At 41.3% G+C, this 20,919-nt stretch overlaps 1 protein-coding gene across 15 annotated transcripts in view; it reads right to left on the bottom strand.

Moving 5' to 3' along the window:
• FGGY (FGGY carbohydrate kinase domain containing) overlaps positions 1–20,919 on the bottom strand; it is a 525,569-nt gene that overhangs the window by 164,707 nt on the left and 339,943 nt on the right. For all 15 annotated transcript variants that reach the window (XR_011564145.1, XM_070780298.1, XM_019957367.2 and 12 more), the window contains one exon: positions 11,973–12,080. Coding sequence is in view for 14 of the 15 variants with exons in the window: in XM_070780298.1 (XP_070636399.1) it covers positions 11,973–12,080 (108 nt within the window). In the remaining variant the exon portion in view is untranslated. The remainder of the gene's footprint in view (positions 1–11,972; positions 12,081–20,919) is intronic.

Consider the following 20,919-nt stretch of genomic DNA (forward strand, 5'->3'; position numbering starts at 1 on the left):
GGGTGCATGTTATCTTTCCAAATTAGAATTTTCTTTTTCTTTTCACATGGTAGCGCTATCTTTAGCTTTTTAAGAGACTTCCATACTGTTTTCCATAGTGGCTGCACCAAGTTACACTTCCACCAACATTGTAGGAGACTTCCCTTTTCTCCATACCCCTTCAATCATTTATTATTTGTAGATTTTTTGATGATAGCCATTCTGCAATGGCACCCCACTCCAGTACTCTTGCCTGGAAAATCCCATGAATGGAGGAGCCTGGTAGGCTGCAGTCCATGGGGTCGCTAAGAGTCGGACATGACTGAGTGACTTCATTTTCACTTTCCACTTTCATGCATTGGAGAAAGAAATGGCAACACACTCCAGTGTTCTTGCCTGGAGAATCCCATGTACGGAGAAGCCTGGTAGGCTGCAGTCCATGGGGTTGCACAGAGTCAGACACAACTGGAGTGACTTAGCAGCATTCTGACCACAATGAAATTAGATCACTCCCCCACACCATAAACAAAAATAAATGGTCTAAATTGAAATGGTCTAAAAACCTAAATGTAAGACATGACACCATAAAAATTCTCAAAGAGAACATAGGCATTCTTCGACATAAATTGTAGCAATATATTTTCTTAGATCAGTCTCTTAAGGCACAATAAATTAAAGCAAAACTAAATAATAGGACCTAATCAAACTGAAAAGCTTCTGCACAGCAAAGGAAACCATCAACAAAATGAAGAGACAACTTATAGAATGGGAAAAAACATTTGCAAATGATGAGACCAACAAGGGATTGTATCTAAATTATACAAACAGCCCATACAACCCAATATAAATGAACAACTCAATCAAACAATGGGCAGAAGACCTAAATAGGCATTTTTCCAAAGAAGACCAGACAGATGACATGCAGATGGCCAACAGAAGGGTTTTAATCAGCAAAGAGATGTAATCTTGTTTGCTTTAAAAGAAATCATTTAGTTCTACTTCTTAAGTTGACTAGATAGCTCTTATTTGCAAACAATTATAAATAACAATATAACAATTATAAATGCTTATCAAATTACATTAAACAATTCTCTGAAGATATTAGAAAGTTACCAAACCAGGTAGAAACTGATGAGGAATAGACACATAGGAGGAAAAAACAGCATTATATGTGTTTCTTGATTTTACAGATTTTTGCTGGAGAGCAGGCCTCAACCACTGCCATTCAGGACAACTAATAATCAGATAGAAATACACAGTCTTCCTAGCTAAGAAATGAGAGGTTAGAGCTCAAGGCAACCATAACAACTAGAAAGTAAGAGATAGGGAGATATCAGAAAGGAGACAGACATTAAAAGGGAGTTCAACACTATAACTATAAATGCTACCTTGATCTCTGGATGATCTATGAATTACATAATATGTAGCCTAGCTAAGGCTTAAAGAGTTCAACAAAGATTTCAGTAGGTGTCCATTATAAGAGAGAAAAACCTTGGAGTTTGCATTCAGTCATTAAATTACTTGCTTAAAAAAAAGGTACTCTCCAGAAAAAAGGTATAAGCCAGTGTCACTATATGACTTCAATTACAAAATTAAAGATAAGAGTCAAAATTACTAGACACAACAGGAAAATGTAATCCTTACTTAAGAGAAAGGCCATTTAATGGACAACATCCCTGAGATAATACAGATGTTAAAATAAAAAGGCAAGAATTTTAAAGCCAGCAGGTTAACAATGCTCAAGGATATAAAAGGATAACATTCCATAACTAATAAATAGATAGGAGATGGTAAAGAAATGGAAACAATTATAACAAAAAGTAGAAATTCTAATATTGATAAATATAATATCTGAAATAAATATTTAGTGGATGGGCCTGATAGCTGATTGGAAATTGCAGACAGAAGAGACCATGAACTTGATAAACAACCAATAGAGAGTGTCTAATGAGAGAGAGAAGAGAAAGACAGAGAGAAAAACTAGGGGGAGGGAAAAACCACAGAATCCCTCAGGTGGGGCCATGAGACAATACCAATATGTATAACTGGCGTCACAGTAGGAGGAATACGAGCAGATAGGTAGAAAAGATATTTTCTATGTAATTGCAATATTAGAAAATACATAGAAAGATCATTTCTATGTAATTACATTTCTATGTAAATGCTAAAGATTTCTCAAATTTGGTAAAAGACAGCAATTTACACATTCAACAAGTATAGCAAATCTTGGAGAAGGATAAATTCCTCAAACACCACATATGTGCACACCATCATAAAACTAAGATTAGGAGAGAAACTTTAAAAGTAGCTAGAGAAAAAGGATATACTGCATGAAGGGGAAGAACAAAATAAATGATGGTTGACTTCTCATAAGAAACAATGGTGCCAGAATGCAATATATTGATATATTTAACTGTTGAAAGAAAAAAAAAAAAAAGAAGAAAACTAAGAAGGTATTTTTGTTGTTGTTTCACCAGTAGACCTGTAAGAACCAAAGCAATGCTAAAGAGAGTTCTTTAGAGTGAAGGGAAATACAGATGGAAGCTTAATTTTTTCATAATAATTTCATAAAGAAATTTTAAAAAATGATGGAAATTGTAACTATGTAGGTAAACACAAAAGATTATGTTTTGTTTCTCAGAATTTCTTTGAAATACATCTGACTGTTATGGACTAAATGGTATCCTTTAAAAATTCAGATGTTGAAGTCCAACCCCCAATAAGACTGCATTTGGAGATGGAGACATTATGGAGGTAATTAAAGTTAAATGAGGTCATAAGGGTGGGGCCCTAATCTGATAGGATTGTTGTCCTTATAAGAAGAGGAAGGGACACCAGAGTTCCCTCTCTATGTCATACACCTAGCAAAGGCCATGTGAGGGACATAGTGAAAATATAGCCCTGTGCAGGCCAGTAAGAGAGTTCTCGCCAGAAACCAAACTTGCCAGCATAAATAGCACCTTGATACAGAACTGTAAGAAAGTAAATGTCTACTGTTTAAGCCACCTAGTCTGTGGCATTTTGTTATGGCATTCCAAGCAGACCGGGTTAAAGCAAACAGTACAGCAACTACTGTTCTATTGCATGTACAGCATTGTAGATACCACACAAAATACAACATAAAGAGTTGGGGGAACTAGTAAATGCAACTACAGAGTTGAATGCTTTTTGAATTTTACACAAAGTTATACAGTATACAGTCTAAGTAGACTGAAAAGTTTAGAATGTTTACTATAATTCCTAAAAAAAGGCATTTAAAAAGAATGGAAAAATGCCTACAAACCAGTAGAAAAATGAAATTTTCAAAACTGGAAAATATTCAATCTAATAGACAAAAATGAGAGATGGAGAAAGCAAAAAAACAAAAGTGACCACAGAAAACCAAGAGTAAAATGGAAGACTAAATCTGAGTATATTCATCATTATATTAAATGTTGATAGCTTAAACACTCCAAGAAAAATCAGAGGTTATAAAACAAAACAGGAAGGCAAGACCTAATTACATGCTGTGTACAAAAGATGCACCTTACATGGTCCAGGACACAGACAACAGTGGTTTGGCCAGTGGTGCTGGGAGTGAAGGTAAAGAGAAACAGCTAGATTGGTGATGTACATTCTGGAGTTAGAAACAAGGTTTTCTGATGAATTGGACGTGGGCAGAGAGGGAAAAGAGGGAGGTAAGTACGAATCCTAAATTTCTGGCTTTAATAAGTATATAAATGATGGTGTACTTTACCAAGACGAAGACAAACAATGGAGGATCACAGTGAGTTTACCAGTTACTACAGTCAGAAAACGGAGTAATCCTTGACTCCTTCTGCCCTCTACCTCCTTGATATTTAATCCACTGTCTCCATCCATAGAAAAATTATCCTTCAAAACCCCTCTCCTTTGTCTTTTCTGCACACTTCACATTCAATCCAGCAGGAAATACTTTTGCTTCTACCTTCAAAACATATCCCCAATCTGGGCGCTTTTCACTAAGCCCACGGCCATCATTCTCACCTCTCATTTGGCCTACTCCAAGAGCTTCTTTCTGGTCTTCCTGCTTCTACTTCCCCTACTCCCATCCACAGTTTCTTCCCAACATAGCAGACGGCAGCCAGAATGATACTTAAAGACCGAAGTCATAGCATATCTCTCCTCTGTTCATCATTGTTCAGTGACTTCCCATTTTACAGAGTAAAAGCCAAAATCCTTACAGTGGCCAAAATACAACCTCCATTACCTCTCTGACTGTATTCCCTACAACTCTCATTCCGGTTCCCTCTGCTCCATTCCTGTGGCCTCCTTGCTATTCCTATATTATTCCAGGTAAGCAACCCCCTCAGGATCTTTGCACTGGTTTTCCTTTGGCCTGATATGTTCTTCTCCCAGGTTTCCAAATGGCTAAGTGAAAGTGAAAGTCACTCAGTTGTGTCCGACTCACTCTTTGCAACCCCATGGACTATACAGTCCATGGAATTCTCTAGGCCAGAATACTGGAGTGAGTAGCCTTTCCCTTCTCCAGGGTATCTTCCCAACCCAGGGATTGAACCCACCAAATGGCTAACTCCCTTCCAAACCATATTTGTTAGATGTCACTTCAATGAGGCCTATCCTGACCACCCTATTTAAAACTGCAAAGTCAACTCACAAGTTGACTTCCTCTATTAGTTTTACAACTTATATCATAAAATAAAACTTACTTACCATTTTATTGTGTATTATCTGTCTCCTGTTGTTAGAATGTAAGCTTGACAAGAGGACAGATTTTCAGAGGAGGGGCAGAAGGGGTTGTTTTACTTATTGCCTTTTTCTCACTCAGAACAGTGCCTTGAAAACAGTAGGCACTCAATAAATACTGACTGTATAAATAAACATCACTCAAGTTTAGACTTTACAGATAACTGGAGAGCTAACAAGAGAGACAGGGTCATCTCTATGCTTTAGAAAGATTGTTTTAGCTGCAATCTTTAGAGAGGGTGATGTGACTAAATGTGTCCCCCTACCCCTGCCCCCCAATTCATACTTTTAATCTTAACCACCAATGTCATGGTGTTGGGAGATGAGGCCTCTGGGAGGTGGTTAGGTCATAAGGGTAGAGGCCTGATGAATGGGATTAGTGTCCTTATAAAGATCTGAAGAAACCAGAGTTCTCCTTTTCTACCAGGTGAAGATGCAAGGAAGACAGCCTTCTGAAAACCAGAAGAGGGCCCTCACCAGACCCCAACCATGCTGCTACCTTGACCTTGGGCTTCCAGTGTCCAGAACTATGAGAAATAAATTTCTGTTGTTTATAAGCCACTTGGTCCGTCGAACTTGCTTTTAATAGCAGCCCAAACTAATACCCCAGGGTTAAAGGGGGAAAGATTAGAATTGAGAAGGTAATTAGGAAGCTGAGCAGGATCTAGGGGGATGTATAAAAGAAAAAAAAAAAAAAAAAGTGAAGGCCTGGGCAGGAGGAGGAAACAGAGAAGCATCTGTTTATGCAGAGCTGGTCTTTGTATCCATGAAGTCGGTCCAATTAGCTAATGTGAGATGCTTGGCATGAAACACACCTATCTCTATACACCTAGATCCTGCCAACACTGATTCACACACTTTTCTCTTTCATGACCTTACAAAGTCTACTAACTATGTGTTTTAATACACTTGAAAAGAAAAGTCACACTAGCTGATAAAATAATTGCTTCTCAAGGAAGTGCACAAGAGAACTGTAAGAAAAAATTCAGAAAGGCAGCTCTACAAAAGTCAGGTCCATTTCTGGAAAGATCTGGGGCTTCCAGTAGCTGACTTGGGTTTGAATCAAGGCTCTCACCACCTATAGCTGTTAGATCTTGATCAAGTTACCTCACTGTTCTGAGCCTATTTAGTCACTAGTAACACTTATAAAACTGACCACACAAACATGCTGTGAAGATCAGATAAAATCCTGAATCTTCACGAGGGCCTGAATGTGCTTAGCATAGAACAGATTCTTCCAGTCGACTGTAGGGGTAGTGCAATTTACTTTTATGTGCTACAATAAATTATAATTACCAGTTCTGTATCCAACTTTCCCATTAGATGATAAGCTACTGGAGGACAGGAATCATGTGACCATGTCCTTGCCTGGCCCAGAGTAATCCCTCAGGAAATCTCTCTGTAACAGGAAGGAAACAGTGACTAAATGAAGTCACAGGTAGTGACATCACTATCTCTGTAAGCTGGATCTCTGTACGCTTATCTCTGTAAGCTGTGTACACTCTAAGCTCTTCAGTTGTTGTTGTTCAGTCCCTAGGTCCCGTCTGACTCTTTGTGACCCCATGGACTGCAGTGTACCAGGCTCCTCGGTCCTCCACCATCTCTTGCAGCTTATTCAAATTCATGTCCATTGAGTCAATGACGCTACTTAACCACCTCATCCTCCACTGCTCCTTCTCCTTTTGCCTTCACTATTTCCCAGCATCAGGGTCTTTTTCCATTGTGTCAGCTCTTCACATCAGGTAGCCAAAGTACTGGAGCTTCAGCTTCAGTATAAATACTTCTGCTAGGTAGTTAGAATAGGAAAAGGGAGTCCAGAATGGCAGTGGCTAAAAGACAAGGAAGGCAGAAGCCCATGAAAATAGAACAAAGGAAGGTCTGAGGACTGGAGTGAGGACCTCAGGTAGAACAAACAGCACTCCTGGCTCGTCCAATTTACAAAGGGCAGGCCTAGGTGGAGAAGAAAAAACATAAAAAGAGGAGCCAAAGGACCGGGGTCTCTCTCTTCTCTTCATGTCTTTTGGGTCATCATGCCCTCATGCCTTGAGGATGTATTCTCCTTTATTTTCTAAATAATACTGAATTGTAACACAGAGCTGTAACACTGATCCATCTGACAGCTGTAACACTGGTCTGTCTGAGGGCTGTAATGCTGGTCCATCGCTTCAAATTTTTGTTGGGAGGAGACAGAACTGAGGAAATCACGCACTCCCCTAACACTTCCAATGAATATTCATGGTTGATTTCCTTTAGGATTGACTGATTTGATCTCCATGCTGTCCAAGGGACTCTCAAGAATCTTCTCCAGCACCATAATTTGAAAGCATCAGTTCTTTGGCACTGAGGCTTCTTTATGACTCAACTCTCACTTCTGTACATGACTACTGGAAAACCATAGCTTTGACTATATGAACCTTTGTTGGCAAAGTGATGTCTCTGCTTTTTAATATGCTATCTAGGTTTGCTCTAGCTTTCCTTCCAAGGAGCAAGGTTCTTTTAATCTCATGGTTGCAGTCACCATCCACAGTGATTTCAGAACCCAAGAAAACCAAATCTGTCACTGCTTCCACTTTTTCCCCTTCTATTTGCCATGAAGTGATAGGACCAGATGCCAAGATTTTAGCTTTTTTCATGCTGAATTACAAGTCAGCCTTTTCACTCTCCTCTTTCACCCTCACCAAAAAGCTCTTGATGATGTTCCGCTTCACTTTCTGCCATTAGAGTGGTATCATCTGCATATCTGAGGCTGTTGATATTTCTCTGGGTGATCTTGATTCCAGCTTGTGATTCATCCAGCCCAACGTTTTGCATGATGTACTCTGTATACACTCAGTTATGGAGGACTGGCTGAGCCCCTGAGGCTAGCCCCAGGCTGAAGGGCATTGGTGATAAAGGAGGAAGCAGATAGGCACTCATGATGCACAAATCCTAAACTCCAAGAGCAAGCAGCAGGTCACATAACCCTGTGGCTCAAGTTTATAAAGTTAAATTCTGACTCCAAGCAATTCAATGTTAATTTCCACCAAGCCCTGGTGTCCCAGAAAGCCAGTGTACCACAGGCACAGCTTAGGAATCTGTCCTAGTCTCTTTTACCCAGTGCCTGCCCCAATAAAAATGACTTCAAGTAAGATAGAGAAGACAGCTTGGAGAGAAGGATGGCTGAGGTCCAGTTGGAAATAAGCTTCAGCATCTGGACACAGTGACTGCATGGGTTGGTATTCTGTGGAAAAAATCTGGGCAAAAAACGATGGTTTTTGCACAGCTATTCTGGAAAGAGTATCGACAAGCACGAGACAGTCTTTGATGGGTGTTTGGTGAGCTGAAATAAATCATCCATGGGAACAGGGTATGTGCCTTTCTAAGAGGAAATAAATATCGGCTGCACAAGTTTGAAATGAGTGGAAAACAAGCCCAAATCTCAGGCAGATGAAACTGCAAGGACTCCAGAGCCAGAAAAGATTCTATCCTATTTTTTTTTTCTTCATCCTGAAGTTAACCAGATGGAGACTTTTTTTTTTTTTTTTTAAGTACCAATCTATTCATATACTTGGAATGAAAGACTTTGCTTTGTGATGGAAGATCTGTATTTAATTGCAAAAATAAGACAAAATATCTTTTTTTCCAAATCTAGAGTTCAGATAAATTTTATTTCTTTTTTTCCCCCTCTCTCCTTTACTTCCCTTTTCTTCTTCTGTCTCTTCTCTTCCACTTCAGATGATATATTTATGACTGCATGCTTGTAATGTATTCTGGACAGTATAATAATAGAGCAGACTCTTATAAACAAAGTATATGAGAGAAGGTGTACATATGAAACACAGAACAAAAGAGATGTAACTTCCTCTTATAGTGTTCTGTACAATGACAATATGCTGAAAAACCAGTGATAAGAATTCACAAAACATGAACCAGAATAAGTAAATAGAAAGGAAAGATAAGTGGCAAAGGAATCACATAAAAAGGTCATTAACAGTGCGTCAGGAAACTCCAGGCTGTGCTTGAGACCCTGAGTTTCAGTTCCTCATCTGTAAAATATGGATAACAACTGTACCTAACCTGTCGGAGTTCCAAGAGGATTAAATAAAATAGTACATGAAAGGCTCTTGTAATAGAGACTAAATAAGTCTTCAAAATAAATATTAGGCATTGTGATTATTATGACTATCACTCAAGGATTAACAAGATTATATATAGAAATCTTTCCCATGGGAAAATGCACTCAATAAGGTACAATTATTGTTGCTATTATTATTAGCATCATCATTGCTATTCTTTTTATATCTCTATTTTCTAGGTGGTTTATATCTCTTTGCTTGGCCTCTTTGAACTGATGCTTTATTGGATAGTCTGTCTTTTTCTTGATTCAGATTTTGCTCCATTTTGCTAGCTTCTGGACTTCCTTAGATTTTGCTTTTTGTAACACATGGGTCAATCATGCTCCATCCCAAGGTCCAATGAAACTATATACATAGAATTATCTAAAGTAGAACTCTATATGCAGCTTTACTGATGGTGCAAAATCAACTAACTAGATAAAGGCCAACAGTTCCCATGATTCTTTTCAAAAACCATAGTGGACACTTATGAAGATTTTGTTAATGGTCAGAAAAGAGTCACTCTTTAAGCTTTAATTTCAGGCTCAGGAAGTAGGCATAACCAATTCTTGTCCACCAAAATACATCATAATGTTTGGGCAAAGATGGCTTATATCCATAGCAACGGAACAAACTCTAAGCCAAATACTAGGAAAAGCATTTCTTGACTGACACAGATGTTCAACTGGCATACTGAGTCTCTGAAAACCCGTTGACGGACAGCTTCATGGACAATGCATCCTGCAAAAAGAGTTAGTTTAATGAAAATAGTGATAAAAAATAGTGATTTTTTTTGTTTTGTTTTTTTGTTATAAAAGACTCTAGGTTGTGTCTGCTATGAATTCTGAGTCTTCCAAGGTAATTATACCATAATGTGGGCTTGTAAAGGTGTTTGTTTCAGTAATGGGTTTTCTTTGTGTCACAGAAAGGAAGTGGATATTTAAGTTGAAAAGTTGTGTAAAAGACATGACACTACGTTTAAATAGGAGATCGTCAAGTTCCAATCCCACTGCGCCTTTGGCACAGAGTGATGTCTTCTTCTCAACTTTTCTATTGAGAACAATCGAATGTTATTTAATTTACACTTCTCTACTAGAAAACGAGCTCCTTAAACCTGGGACTATTAGGGGACTAATTCATATATCTTAATAGCCCGGCATAAGAGTGGAGGCACACACCTATGCATCCGCCAACTTTGAGAGAGAACACAAGGCATCTAAGATTAATATACAAACACACTGAGAAATGGAAATTCATGGTCATTTGTATCCACATTCAGCTTGGGATCAGACCACTTTTGATTTGGCTGAACATTCAGAAGAGCTGGAGAGGAGCAGACCATAAACAGATGATTTCAATACAACATAGTAAATGTGAGGTTGGGTAACCGAGTCTGGGTCTCATTTTCTCTTGCTTTTCCACATTTAATCCCTCAAAGGTCTGCTGATCTCTCGACCTCAATTCTCAGTCATTATTGCCACTGTTCTCATTCAAGCTCTCATGGCTTTTTGTCAGTGGGTCAGTCTATTGAAGCTAGTCTCTTTTTGTTGGGCTATGTACACCTAAGCTTTCTTCCTGAGGGCTACTAGCCAGTTTTTATAACAGAGATCTGACAACATCTGTCACTCTTCCAATCTTTTACCTGTTCCTCTTGGTCTTCTTCTGTGGGGTCCCTGATCAGTTCTCCCAATTTTATTGCAAGCCATTTTTCTAAGAACAGTTTATGCCACAACTGAAAGTTTGCAATTATACTCAAATATGCCTTGTTTGGAGAAGGCAATGGCACCGCACTCCAGTACTCTTGCCTGGAAAATCCCATGGACGGAGGAGCCTGGTGGGCTACAGTCCATGGGGTCGCTAGAGTTGGACATGACTGAGCGACTTCCCTTTCACTTTTCCCTTTCATGCATTGGAGAAGGAAATGGCAACCCACTCCAGTGTTCTTGCCTAGAGAATCCCAGGGACGGGGGAGCCTGGTGGGCTGCTGTCTATGGGGTCGCACAGAGTCGGACACCACTGAAGCTAATTAGCAGCAGCATGCCTTGTTATTTTTTCACTCAGATAACTTTGTGTTTATGCCAGTTCTCCTACCTAGGAAATATCCCTGCCTTTCTTTGTCTGGTTGGTCCCTATTTATCATTAAAGCTCAGCACATAACTGTCTCTATTGCCAAGAATTTCTTAATCTAGCTTTGTTCCAGCTCTGCGTCTTATACCTTAGGTATAGTACACATCTCATTTTTATTGATCTTCTGTCTTCCCTATGAGATGACCCCATGAATTCAACACATTTTCTCTAAGCACCTTTTATGAACCAGGCACTGGGCTGGATACAAAAAGTACAATATGGCCCATACTTTTAAAGAGCTCCTGCATGTAAGTCGCTTCAGTCGTATCTGACTCTTTGCAACTCTATGGACTGTAGCCCACTAGGCTCCTCTGTCCATGGGGTTTTCCAGGCAATGATCCTGGAGTGGGTTGCCATGCCCCTTCTCCAGGGGATCTTCCTGACCCAGGGATTGCATGGGGCTGGATACAAAGAGAAGTATGATATGGTCCATACCTTTAAAGAGCTCCTAGATTTCTGGAAAATACAGATTATCTCAGAATGTGCTAAGAACTGAAGCTATGTCTTAAAGATCAAGTAAAGCTAGCAAGTGACAAAGAACTCTCCAAGCAGAGCATATACCAAGACATAGAGGAGTCGAATAACATGAGCCACGGGGAAGCTGTGAGTAGGGCAATCCAGCCGTAGTGACAAGTTCACATGCCAGACTGGAAGGGATAGACCACAAAGGGAATGATGTGCCCAGAAAACTATCTGAACTATGCCCCCAGGGCTATGAGAAACCAGTGAAGGATGCTGGCTAGAAATTAACACAGTCCTTTTCACACAGTAGAACATCACTCTTGTTGCCATGAGAAAAATGGGTTGTTATGTGAAAAGAAAGCTAGGTGAGAAGATCGGTTAGTCATCAATGCCTGGACCAACATTTATTCCTTTGGCAAACACAGGCTGCATATGCTCCATATGTGAGGTTGTATGCTAAGGAAAAGTTAATTCTGCTTTAAGAGTCTGCAAATCTTTCAGATACTGGGTATAAAGAATATGACAAAATGGACTAGTCAAGGGTGGAAAAACATTAAAGACCATAGGAAGAAAGGGTCAACTTACCAGTTTTCCAGTAATGCTCTGACCACCTTCATTCAGCCAGAACCCAGGGACCATGGCTGAGAAATAAGGGCCCCAGACACCTGGTACAAAGATTGGGTTTTTGCTGATCTGGAAAGAAAGGGGAAAAGTATGTGAAAATATTGACCCTCAAGGCTAGAAGCAGTCTTATCTTCCTCCCATGTGAGGTCCCTCTGACCATGGAATTCAGCTTCTTGCTAAATACCTTTGATGGTGGGGAAGTCACTCCTGCCAAAGGATGGGCCTGGCTTCTTCTTTAAGAACCTTTCTGATAAACTCATCCAGGTGTCAAGGTAACAAAAGGGATCATTTTGGAAAGAAACTGACGTGACAGTCCTTGGCTGGCTCCCTCTCTGTAGTGAACTGATTGCGGTCGTGGTCCCCATTTCCTAGCCCTCTCTGCATCCACCTGCTCTGCAATGTGACTTCGCAGCCCCTGTCATTGACAGGTGGGGTCCCCATCCCTTGAGTCTGGATCAACTTTGTCACTCGGTCTGGCCAACAGAATCGAGCAGAAGTGACATTAGGTACCAGTTTTCAGGCCAAAACCTCAAGAACTGTGTGCTCCTGTTCTTCCTCTTCTCCCTCTGCCATGAGTACATGCCCCAGTGAGCCTTCTGGACAGATATGCAGAAAGCTGAGTCAGTCCAGTTGTCACACGTGATGATTCAGATACATGAGACAGCCAAAATCGGATCAGCAAATCCTTTTAGTCAACCAGCAGCTGGCAAGCCTGGATCACCAGAACCACTCAGCCAACTGATAAGACTTGTGAACAAAAATACACGTCCTGTTGTGTGTCATGAGGATCTTATGTTTGTTTCCCACCTAAAATATTAAAGGCAAGAGATAACTGATACCTCCCCTTATTTCTACAAACATTTATTAGACACCTAATAGCACACTATCTCTCTTGACTGGGGACACGGAGATGAATGAGAAAGAGCTCTAGTCTGCAAGAAACTCCTCATTTAGGGGGAGCTAGATAAGTAAAGAGTCAAATAGAAAAGAGTGTGGTCCATGGGATGGTAAAGACAAAGCATGGAATGCTGTGGAGGGCACACTGGGTAAGGAATGAAGTGGTCCAGACTGTGGCTCTTAGAGAATGGGACATACACTTAGACTAGTAAGATTTAGCAAGATGAAACAGAACGGGCATTCCAGGTCAAGGGGATAGCTTGAACAAAGCCATGTAGGTGAGACAGATGCTCTTGGTATTCAAGATATGGCAATGTCTTTTTGTAGCAGACCATGGAAGTCCATTAGGTGTTAGGAAAGTACATCAAGGGATGAGACAGGACAGGCAGGGATGGACCACGTGATTCCTGATCTGGAAAGGCATGAGCTTCTCATCCACCCAGTGGGGGTGAATGCTGAAGTGATGTTATGGTTGTGGGAGGGTGTATGAGAAGGTAAGGATGAAAAGGGAGTTAGGTGCATTGGGTCTACTCCTGAGTGTCCTGAAGCTGGGCAGAGAATGTATGCATTCATTTATTCTACAAATATTTATTCAGCTCTTACTATGCCAGGCCCTAGGGATACAAAGTGAACTGAATATATCTATAATTTCTGCCCTCATGGAGTTTATAGTACAGAACTTCAGCATATGGATAAATCTTCTAACTATTCTGGTTCTCTTTTCATTAAATGAGTGAAATCAGTCAAATCAGTAGGAGTTCCAATCCCCAGAAAGGAAGGGGGTGAGGGAAGGCAGGAGACTATACAATATTATCAACTTTAAATTTTGTCAAATAAAGATAGTTTATAAAAAGGGTAAATTTAACACCTAACGTAATCTCAGGGGTAAAGAGCTTTTCTGGTTTTTCTTCCCTGCAAGGAAGGACCATTTTATATTCACTCATTTCTTGATGGGTTCAGCAGATGTTTCCTGAGTTCCTGTTGTGATCCAGGCACTGAAAGTAAATGTACAGAAAAGAGTGCAGTATCCACCTTCATGGAACCGCTCTCTTAAGAGCAAAGTAGACTAGGGGGGCTGATGATTCAGGTTTGGCCAGGATTCTCTCAGTTTTAGCACTAAAATCCCTATGTCCTAGAAAATTCTCAGTACTAGGCAAAAGAGACAGCTGGTCACCCTAAGATGGGTATCACTCAAATGTATAAATACAAACTGTGATAAGTGAATGAAGGAATATCAAATGGTTTTATAAGGGCTCATTAAGTGAGGTACCTAATGCAACCTAGGGGTCAGACTTTTCTAAAGAAGTGATATTTGAATTAAGGTGAAAACATACACAGAAATTATTTAGGTGTGAGCATATATACATCTGTATTTTGTACATATATATGTGTTTGTATATGTACATGATATAGAGAGTGTTCCAGACAGAAGCAGCACATGCTAAACGGTATTCATTTTTATCACGTTGTCTTTGCTAGTGAAAATTTTATCACATGCCAGCTCTAGAAACTACTGCCCTACTCTGCAATGCCTGAGCCACTGTGGGGTGAATAAGACAGCCCATGCCCATAAGCACGTAAGCCCCGGGGTCTAGATGGGTGCGTGGACACCCACCAAAGTCAAGCCATCTCTTTTCATGCCCTGCACCCCTTCTCGTCCAGAATTCTTCCAGCACCATTCGACAGATTAGTTTCAGAGAGGTGGCATGTTGTCCACAGTCACAAAGTTTGTAAATGGCTGAGGTGGGAGTTGAGCCCAAGTAGATACTAGCCTCAAACTCTAGGATATGCTTTTTAAAAACAAACAAAATTTGTATAAATTGCTTAGGAGGATTTTGCATCACTCCCGCCACCCGCCCCCCCAACTGTCCCTGCACCTCAAACCCCATGATTTAAAGATGTTTCTGTATCAGTTTTTGCCAAACTCCACTGGCAGACTGGACTCTGCTGCTCAGAAATGGCAGTAAAGGCTCTGTCTGACTGTCCAGAATGCTCTGCGTTGATTCCTGCCTGTGTTCACTCATTTGGAAGGGCACACGCTTCTCACTGGACATCCTGACTACAGCAAGGAAACAGATACAGAAATATGCTCCCCAGAGCACCTCCAATTACTCCCAAACTCTGGGAGAAAACAAGTAAGAGTTTGTTTAGACTGAGTGCACATTCGTGTATTTATGTGTACTTTAATCCTCTGCAGTAAACCTAAATACTTCAGAAAAATTTTGTGAAAGCCCTTTCCCTGCTGATGGCTATCTTGGCCTGAAGGCTGCTCTGGGACTCAACGGGAAGGAGCACATTTTACTCCACTAGTAACGGGTGTCATACAGGACACTGACTTTCCAGCAATAATGTGCTATTGGCAACAGCAACCACTACAATTGACTGGGTACTTATTAAAGACCCTATTCTAAGCACACTGCAGGAATTAAATCACTTGATCCCCACAATAACCCTAAGGGGAAGATTCTGTCATTACTCCTATTGTTCAGATATGTAAACTGAGGCAGAGACTCTTAAACAGCATACATGCTCATGCTCAGTTGCTCGGTCATGTCCGACTCTTTGCAATCCTGTGGACTGTGGCCCACCAGGCTCCTCTGTCCATGGGATTTTTCTAGGCAAGAACACTGGAGAGGGTTGCCATTTTCTCCTTCAGAGGATCTTCCTGACCCAGGGATTGAACCCACATCTCCTGTGTCCCCTGCACTGGCAGGTAGATTACCACTGAGCCACCTGGGAAGCCCATGAAACAGCATACATAATATACACAAGGTTATAAAAACACAAAGCAGTCAGGCTCTACAGGTTCTGTGTTTGTTCCTGTTCTGTATTTCTTCCTGATTTTAGGCTACCATTGCTTCTTTGAGTCCTTCATTTACCTTTAAAGGGCAGAAAGCAAGGGTCATTAGAGCCAAAAGAGACTCACTTAGACTGAACCAACCTCCTGGCCTTGATGACACGTAGGTTAGGGAATCTTCAGGTGCAAAAGTTTTGATAAGTTTCCCCCTATAGACTTGTGAAGGGAGAGGAGAAAGAAAGGACTGAGTCAAAGGCCTGTCTTCACTCTATCATGACTACCATGTTCTTAGCCAGGTGACCTTATGAAAGGGAATCTTTCTAAGCCTCAGTTTCCTCAGTTCCAAAATGGGAACAATGATATAAATGTGGTAGGACTTTCATGAAAATAAAATAAGCTGTCACCTATAAACAGCTTATTATGTGTTAAATATCATGTAAACATTAGTTCTTGAAATGAGGAAGGTATGACGGGATAGTCAGGTGACTGGGATGAATGGCCATAGCCGAAAGTAACTGCTACCATTAAGTACACATCCTGGTAACTCAGTTGGTAAAGAATCTGCCTGCAGTGCAGGAGACCTGGGTTCGATCTGTGGGTCAGGAAATCCCCTGGAAAAGGAAATGGCAACCCACTCCAGTATTCTTGCCTAGAAAATCCTACAGACAGAGGACCTTGGCAGGCTATAGTCCATGGGGTCACAAGAGTAGGACATGGCTTAGCAACTAAACCACCACCACCACCACCATGAAGGAAGCCTCTAGATGCATTCTTGGTTTAATTTAGTCAACGTTCTTAATAATGAAGTAGAAGATGACATGGGCTTCCCAGGTGGCCTAGAGTTCAAGAATTTGCCTACCAATGCAGGAGATGCAGTGGGTGCTGGTTTGATCCCTGGGTCAGGAAGACCCCGTGGAGAAGGAAATGGCAACTTGCTGCGGTATTCTTGCCTGGAGAATTCCATGGACAGAGGAGCCCAGAAGACTACAGTCCATGGAGTCACAAACAACTGGACACGAGTTTGAGTGACTCAGCAGAGCACACAGAAGCTGATATAGAAGCAAAGTTTATCATATTTTCAGGGGTTATAAACTTGGGAGGATTATTTATCATGCTGCTGCTAAGTCACTTCAGTCGTGTCTAACTCTGTGCAACCCCATAGATGGCAGCCCACCAGGCTCCCCTGTCCCTGGGATTCTCCAAGCAAGAACACTGGAGTGGGTTGCCATTTCCTTCTCCAGTGCATGAAAGTGAAAAGTGAAAGTGAAGTCGCTCAGTCCTGTCCGACCCTCAGTGACCCCATGGACTGCAGCCTTCCAGACTACTCCATCCATGGGATTTTCCAGGCAAGAGTACTGGAGTGGGGTGCCAATGAGCCATGTCCAAATCATGATTCAAACTTACTTTAAGAACTAGAACATTAAGCAAAATACAACAAGAAAATAGTTCAGTTCAGTTGCTCAGTCGTGTCCGACTCTTTGCGACCCCATGAATCACAGCACGCCAGGCCTCCCTGTTCATTAGAACTCCTGGAGTTCACTCAAACTCATGTCCATCGAGTCAGTGATGCCATCCAGCCATCTCATCCTCTGTCGTCCCTTTCTCCTCCTGCCCCCAATCCCTCCCAGCATCAGAGTCTTTTCCAATGAGTCAACTCTTCGCAAGAGGTGGCCGAAGTATTGGAGTTTCAGCTTTAGCATCATTCCTTCCAAAGAACACCCAGGACTGATCTCCTTTAGAATGGACTGGTTGGATCTCCTTGCAGTCCAAGGGACTCTCAAGAGTCTTCTTCAACACCACAGTTCAAAAGCATCAATTCTTTGGCGCTCAGCTTTCTTCACAGCCCAAATTTCACATCCATACATGACCACTGGAAAAACCATAGCCTTGACTAGATGGACCTTTGTTGGCAAAGTAATGTCTCTGTTTTTGAATATGCTATCTAGGTTGGTCATAACTTTCCTTCCAAGGAGTAAGCATCTTTTAATTTCATTTATTAAATCGTAAAGTCAAAATTTTACACTTAAAAGGTACTGGTAATATTCCCTTCTGGAATATTCCTTTTAATGGGTGATGTTACATGAGCATTCAATTTAGTATGAATTGTATGGAAACCTTTGACATATTGTTTAATTATGTGTGATAGAAATAAAGTTATAAAAACCTACAATAAAACAAAATATTTGGTTGCACACTCTATGACAGGCACTAAGATCAGCGACAAGGTTAATAAAATAATAAGGCATAATAATAATAGAAAAAGAAGAAGAACAGTGAGGAGAGAGAAGGGAGGAGAGAGGAGAAGAAGAAGAATTAACAATAAGGCACAGCCCTTTTCCATAAGGTGCTCCTGGTCAGACTGGGTAGACAGAGGTGGAAATTAACAAATTACAACAAAACATGCCAAGTGCTACAGTGAGTTGGGTGAGGAGTGTGGTAGGAGCCCAGACTGCCTGGGAGGAGAGCGAGCACTTCACAGAGGTGGCCACGTGGGAGCCAGGTCTTAAGGGATGAATAAGCGCTTCCTTAGGTGGACAGGGAGGGTATCCCAGGTAACAAGCCTCAGAGGCATGAAGCTATGCAAGCATCTCAATTTTCACGAGGGCTTAAATTCTCCACTTTACATAAAAGTTCACAAGGTCTGAAGGATGGGTATATTTTTGCAACAGCATATCCTATTGCTTGTCAAAGATTCCATTTAAAAAATCCAATGACAGAAAAAACCCTCAGTGAAACCACCCTCAAAGTCAGAAAGAAGAAATAATAATACAGAAATAATAATAATAAGTAATGAAATAGCAATTGCTAACAGTTATTGTGGATTTATTACATGCCAGACTCTTCGAGGCACTTTACAGACATTATCACATTTAATACTCATGACAACCCAATGAGATAGATACTATTATTATACTTACTCCACAAATGCGGAAATCTAAGCTGAAGGAGGTCAAATAACTCTTAAATACAAAAGGAGTAATTGCAAGGTCCAGGAAGGATCTAAGCTATGATCTACCAACTTATTTTTCTCTCCAGATTATATTTTCCTTACCCATAAAATAGCCTGGACTAGAGATGTTTAATATCTCTTTTGTCTTTGAGATTCTCTGATTCCTGAAAGTTGAGTCATTCTCCCTTAGCTGGCCAATCGGAACTCTCCAGAACACTATTAATATTTCAACATAGACTCTGCCCTCACATGGCCTGGGGCTCATGGGGTTGTCTGGGGTTGCTTCTTGGGGCATCTCTAAGTACCCAACTTTGCTCTAACAACTCTTTGACCTATGGCCAACATTATTGGGGGCTTCTCCAGATTGCCAACTTCATGGATTATATTCAATGGCTATTATCTATAATATCTTACATTAGCTGGGTAAATATTCAGCAACTACTTACTGGATACACACTGACTTCAAACTACTGTTTTAAATATAAAAAGAAAGATGGGTGTTGAGAGCCATGTAAATGACATAATCCCTGTTTACAATCTAGTAGGCACTGGAGAACAGGATGAGCTGGGTAGTCACTTAGGCATCAAGTGACTTCTGAATGTACATTTGCATTCAGACTTAAAATAATCCTACTAATACATGGAGTCAAACACACAGAGTCCGTTTTACAGGTGAAGACACAAGAATGGGGACTGTAATCGAACTACCCAGGATCACAAGGATCAGAAATGGTGGAGTTGGGATTAGAAGTCTCTCTCCATGTGCTCCTGCCTCTTTTCATGTCTGTATCCGAGCTGTCTCCAGGAGTGGATGCCACTGGCTGACTTTTCATCTAGGGCTACAGTCAGCTGAGTTTCCCTGTGGTGATAAAACCCAGGCGCCTGCTCACACCTTTCTGGGGACAGTGACTGGGTTCAGGGCAGGGAGCTGCTCCAGCAACGTCCGCTCTGCCTTCCCCCATCCCATCATCCCAAGCTTGGCCTAAGCCTCTGGCAGGGGCAGGAGGCAGGCTGCAGGCGCCAGTGGTCCTGGGAGGGAACAGGAGGTTTTGTTTTGAGTGCCTCCAGCCAGGTTGGGAATGTAAGAGGGTAGCCGCAGGCATGTGTGGGACTGGGTATTTCCGTGGTGGCTCATCTCTCCCTCCAAATGGACTGTGCTATCGTCTTACTAGAAAAAACCATTTATACACATTCCAGCCAGCTCCCAGCTCACTACACAGTACAAAAAAAGAGCACAGAGAATTCTGTTTATGAATGGGGGCTCTTAGCATTCACCTCTATTTTTGCACTTCTCAGGCTGAATTGCAATGAGCCTCTCCTACAAAATGGTGAGGAACCATGTGTTATCTTAAAGGTAGTAAATAAACATGGTTTGGTAATATGAGCATAGACCTTGGAGTCAGGAAAAGTGTTGTTAGACGCTCAGTTGCGTCTGACTCTTTGTGACCCCATGAACCGTAGCCTGCCAGGCTCCTCTGTCCACCAAATTCTCCAGACAAGCATACTGGAGTGGGTTGTCATTTCCTATAGGAGATCTTTCTGACCCAGGGATTGAACCCAGGTCTCCCGTGTTGCTGGTAGATTCTTTACCAAAAGCTGGCAAACCCAGGTCTCCTTCGTTGCTGGTAGATTCTTTACCAAAAGCTGGCTGTCAGTTATGGTTGGGTTGCATCCTAGCCGTGAACCTTTGAATCTCTTTGAGTCCCTTTCCTCAATTATAAATGGGGATAACTCCAGATCCTATCCCTCATCAGCTCCATCTCTCTGGTGGGCTCTTCTTCCTCTTTCCTCCTGGATTGGTCTCACTTACCACATCTCTCAGGGTCAGCTCACTCTCATGTAGTTATGACAATTTTTATGCTGCTGAGTTTCAAATTTTTATTCCAAATGCAGACCTCACTCCTGAGTTCCATATAGGACATTTGACCCGAATGTCTAATCAACATGTCCAATATAGAGAGACCTTGTCATTCTTCCTCCCAGGGCTCCTCCTGTCTTGGGGTCCCTGTCTTACTACATGGTACCCTATTTACTTAACCAGCAGAATATCATTCTGGACTTCTCCATCTCATTGCTCCACGTTAGGTCGCATGTACGGTCAACTCTATTTTCAAACAGAAACCTTTATGTTTCTCCCCACGGCCATTATATTAGTCAGTCCTTTACCTTCTCTTGCTTGGGTTCTTGCAACAGCAATTAAACTGGTTTATTTTCCTCAAATACTGTCCTCCTCCCTGCAATCTGCAAGCCCCATCAGAGACTAA

This window comes from Bos indicus, chromosome 3, assembly GCF_029378745.1.
Source record: "Bos indicus isolate NIAB-ARS_2022 breed Sahiwal x Tharparkar chromosome 3, NIAB-ARS_B.indTharparkar_mat_pri_1.0, whole genome shotgun sequence".
In the NCBI taxonomy this organism is placed as follows: Eukaryota; Metazoa; Chordata; class Mammalia; order Artiodactyla; family Bovidae; genus Bos; species Bos indicus.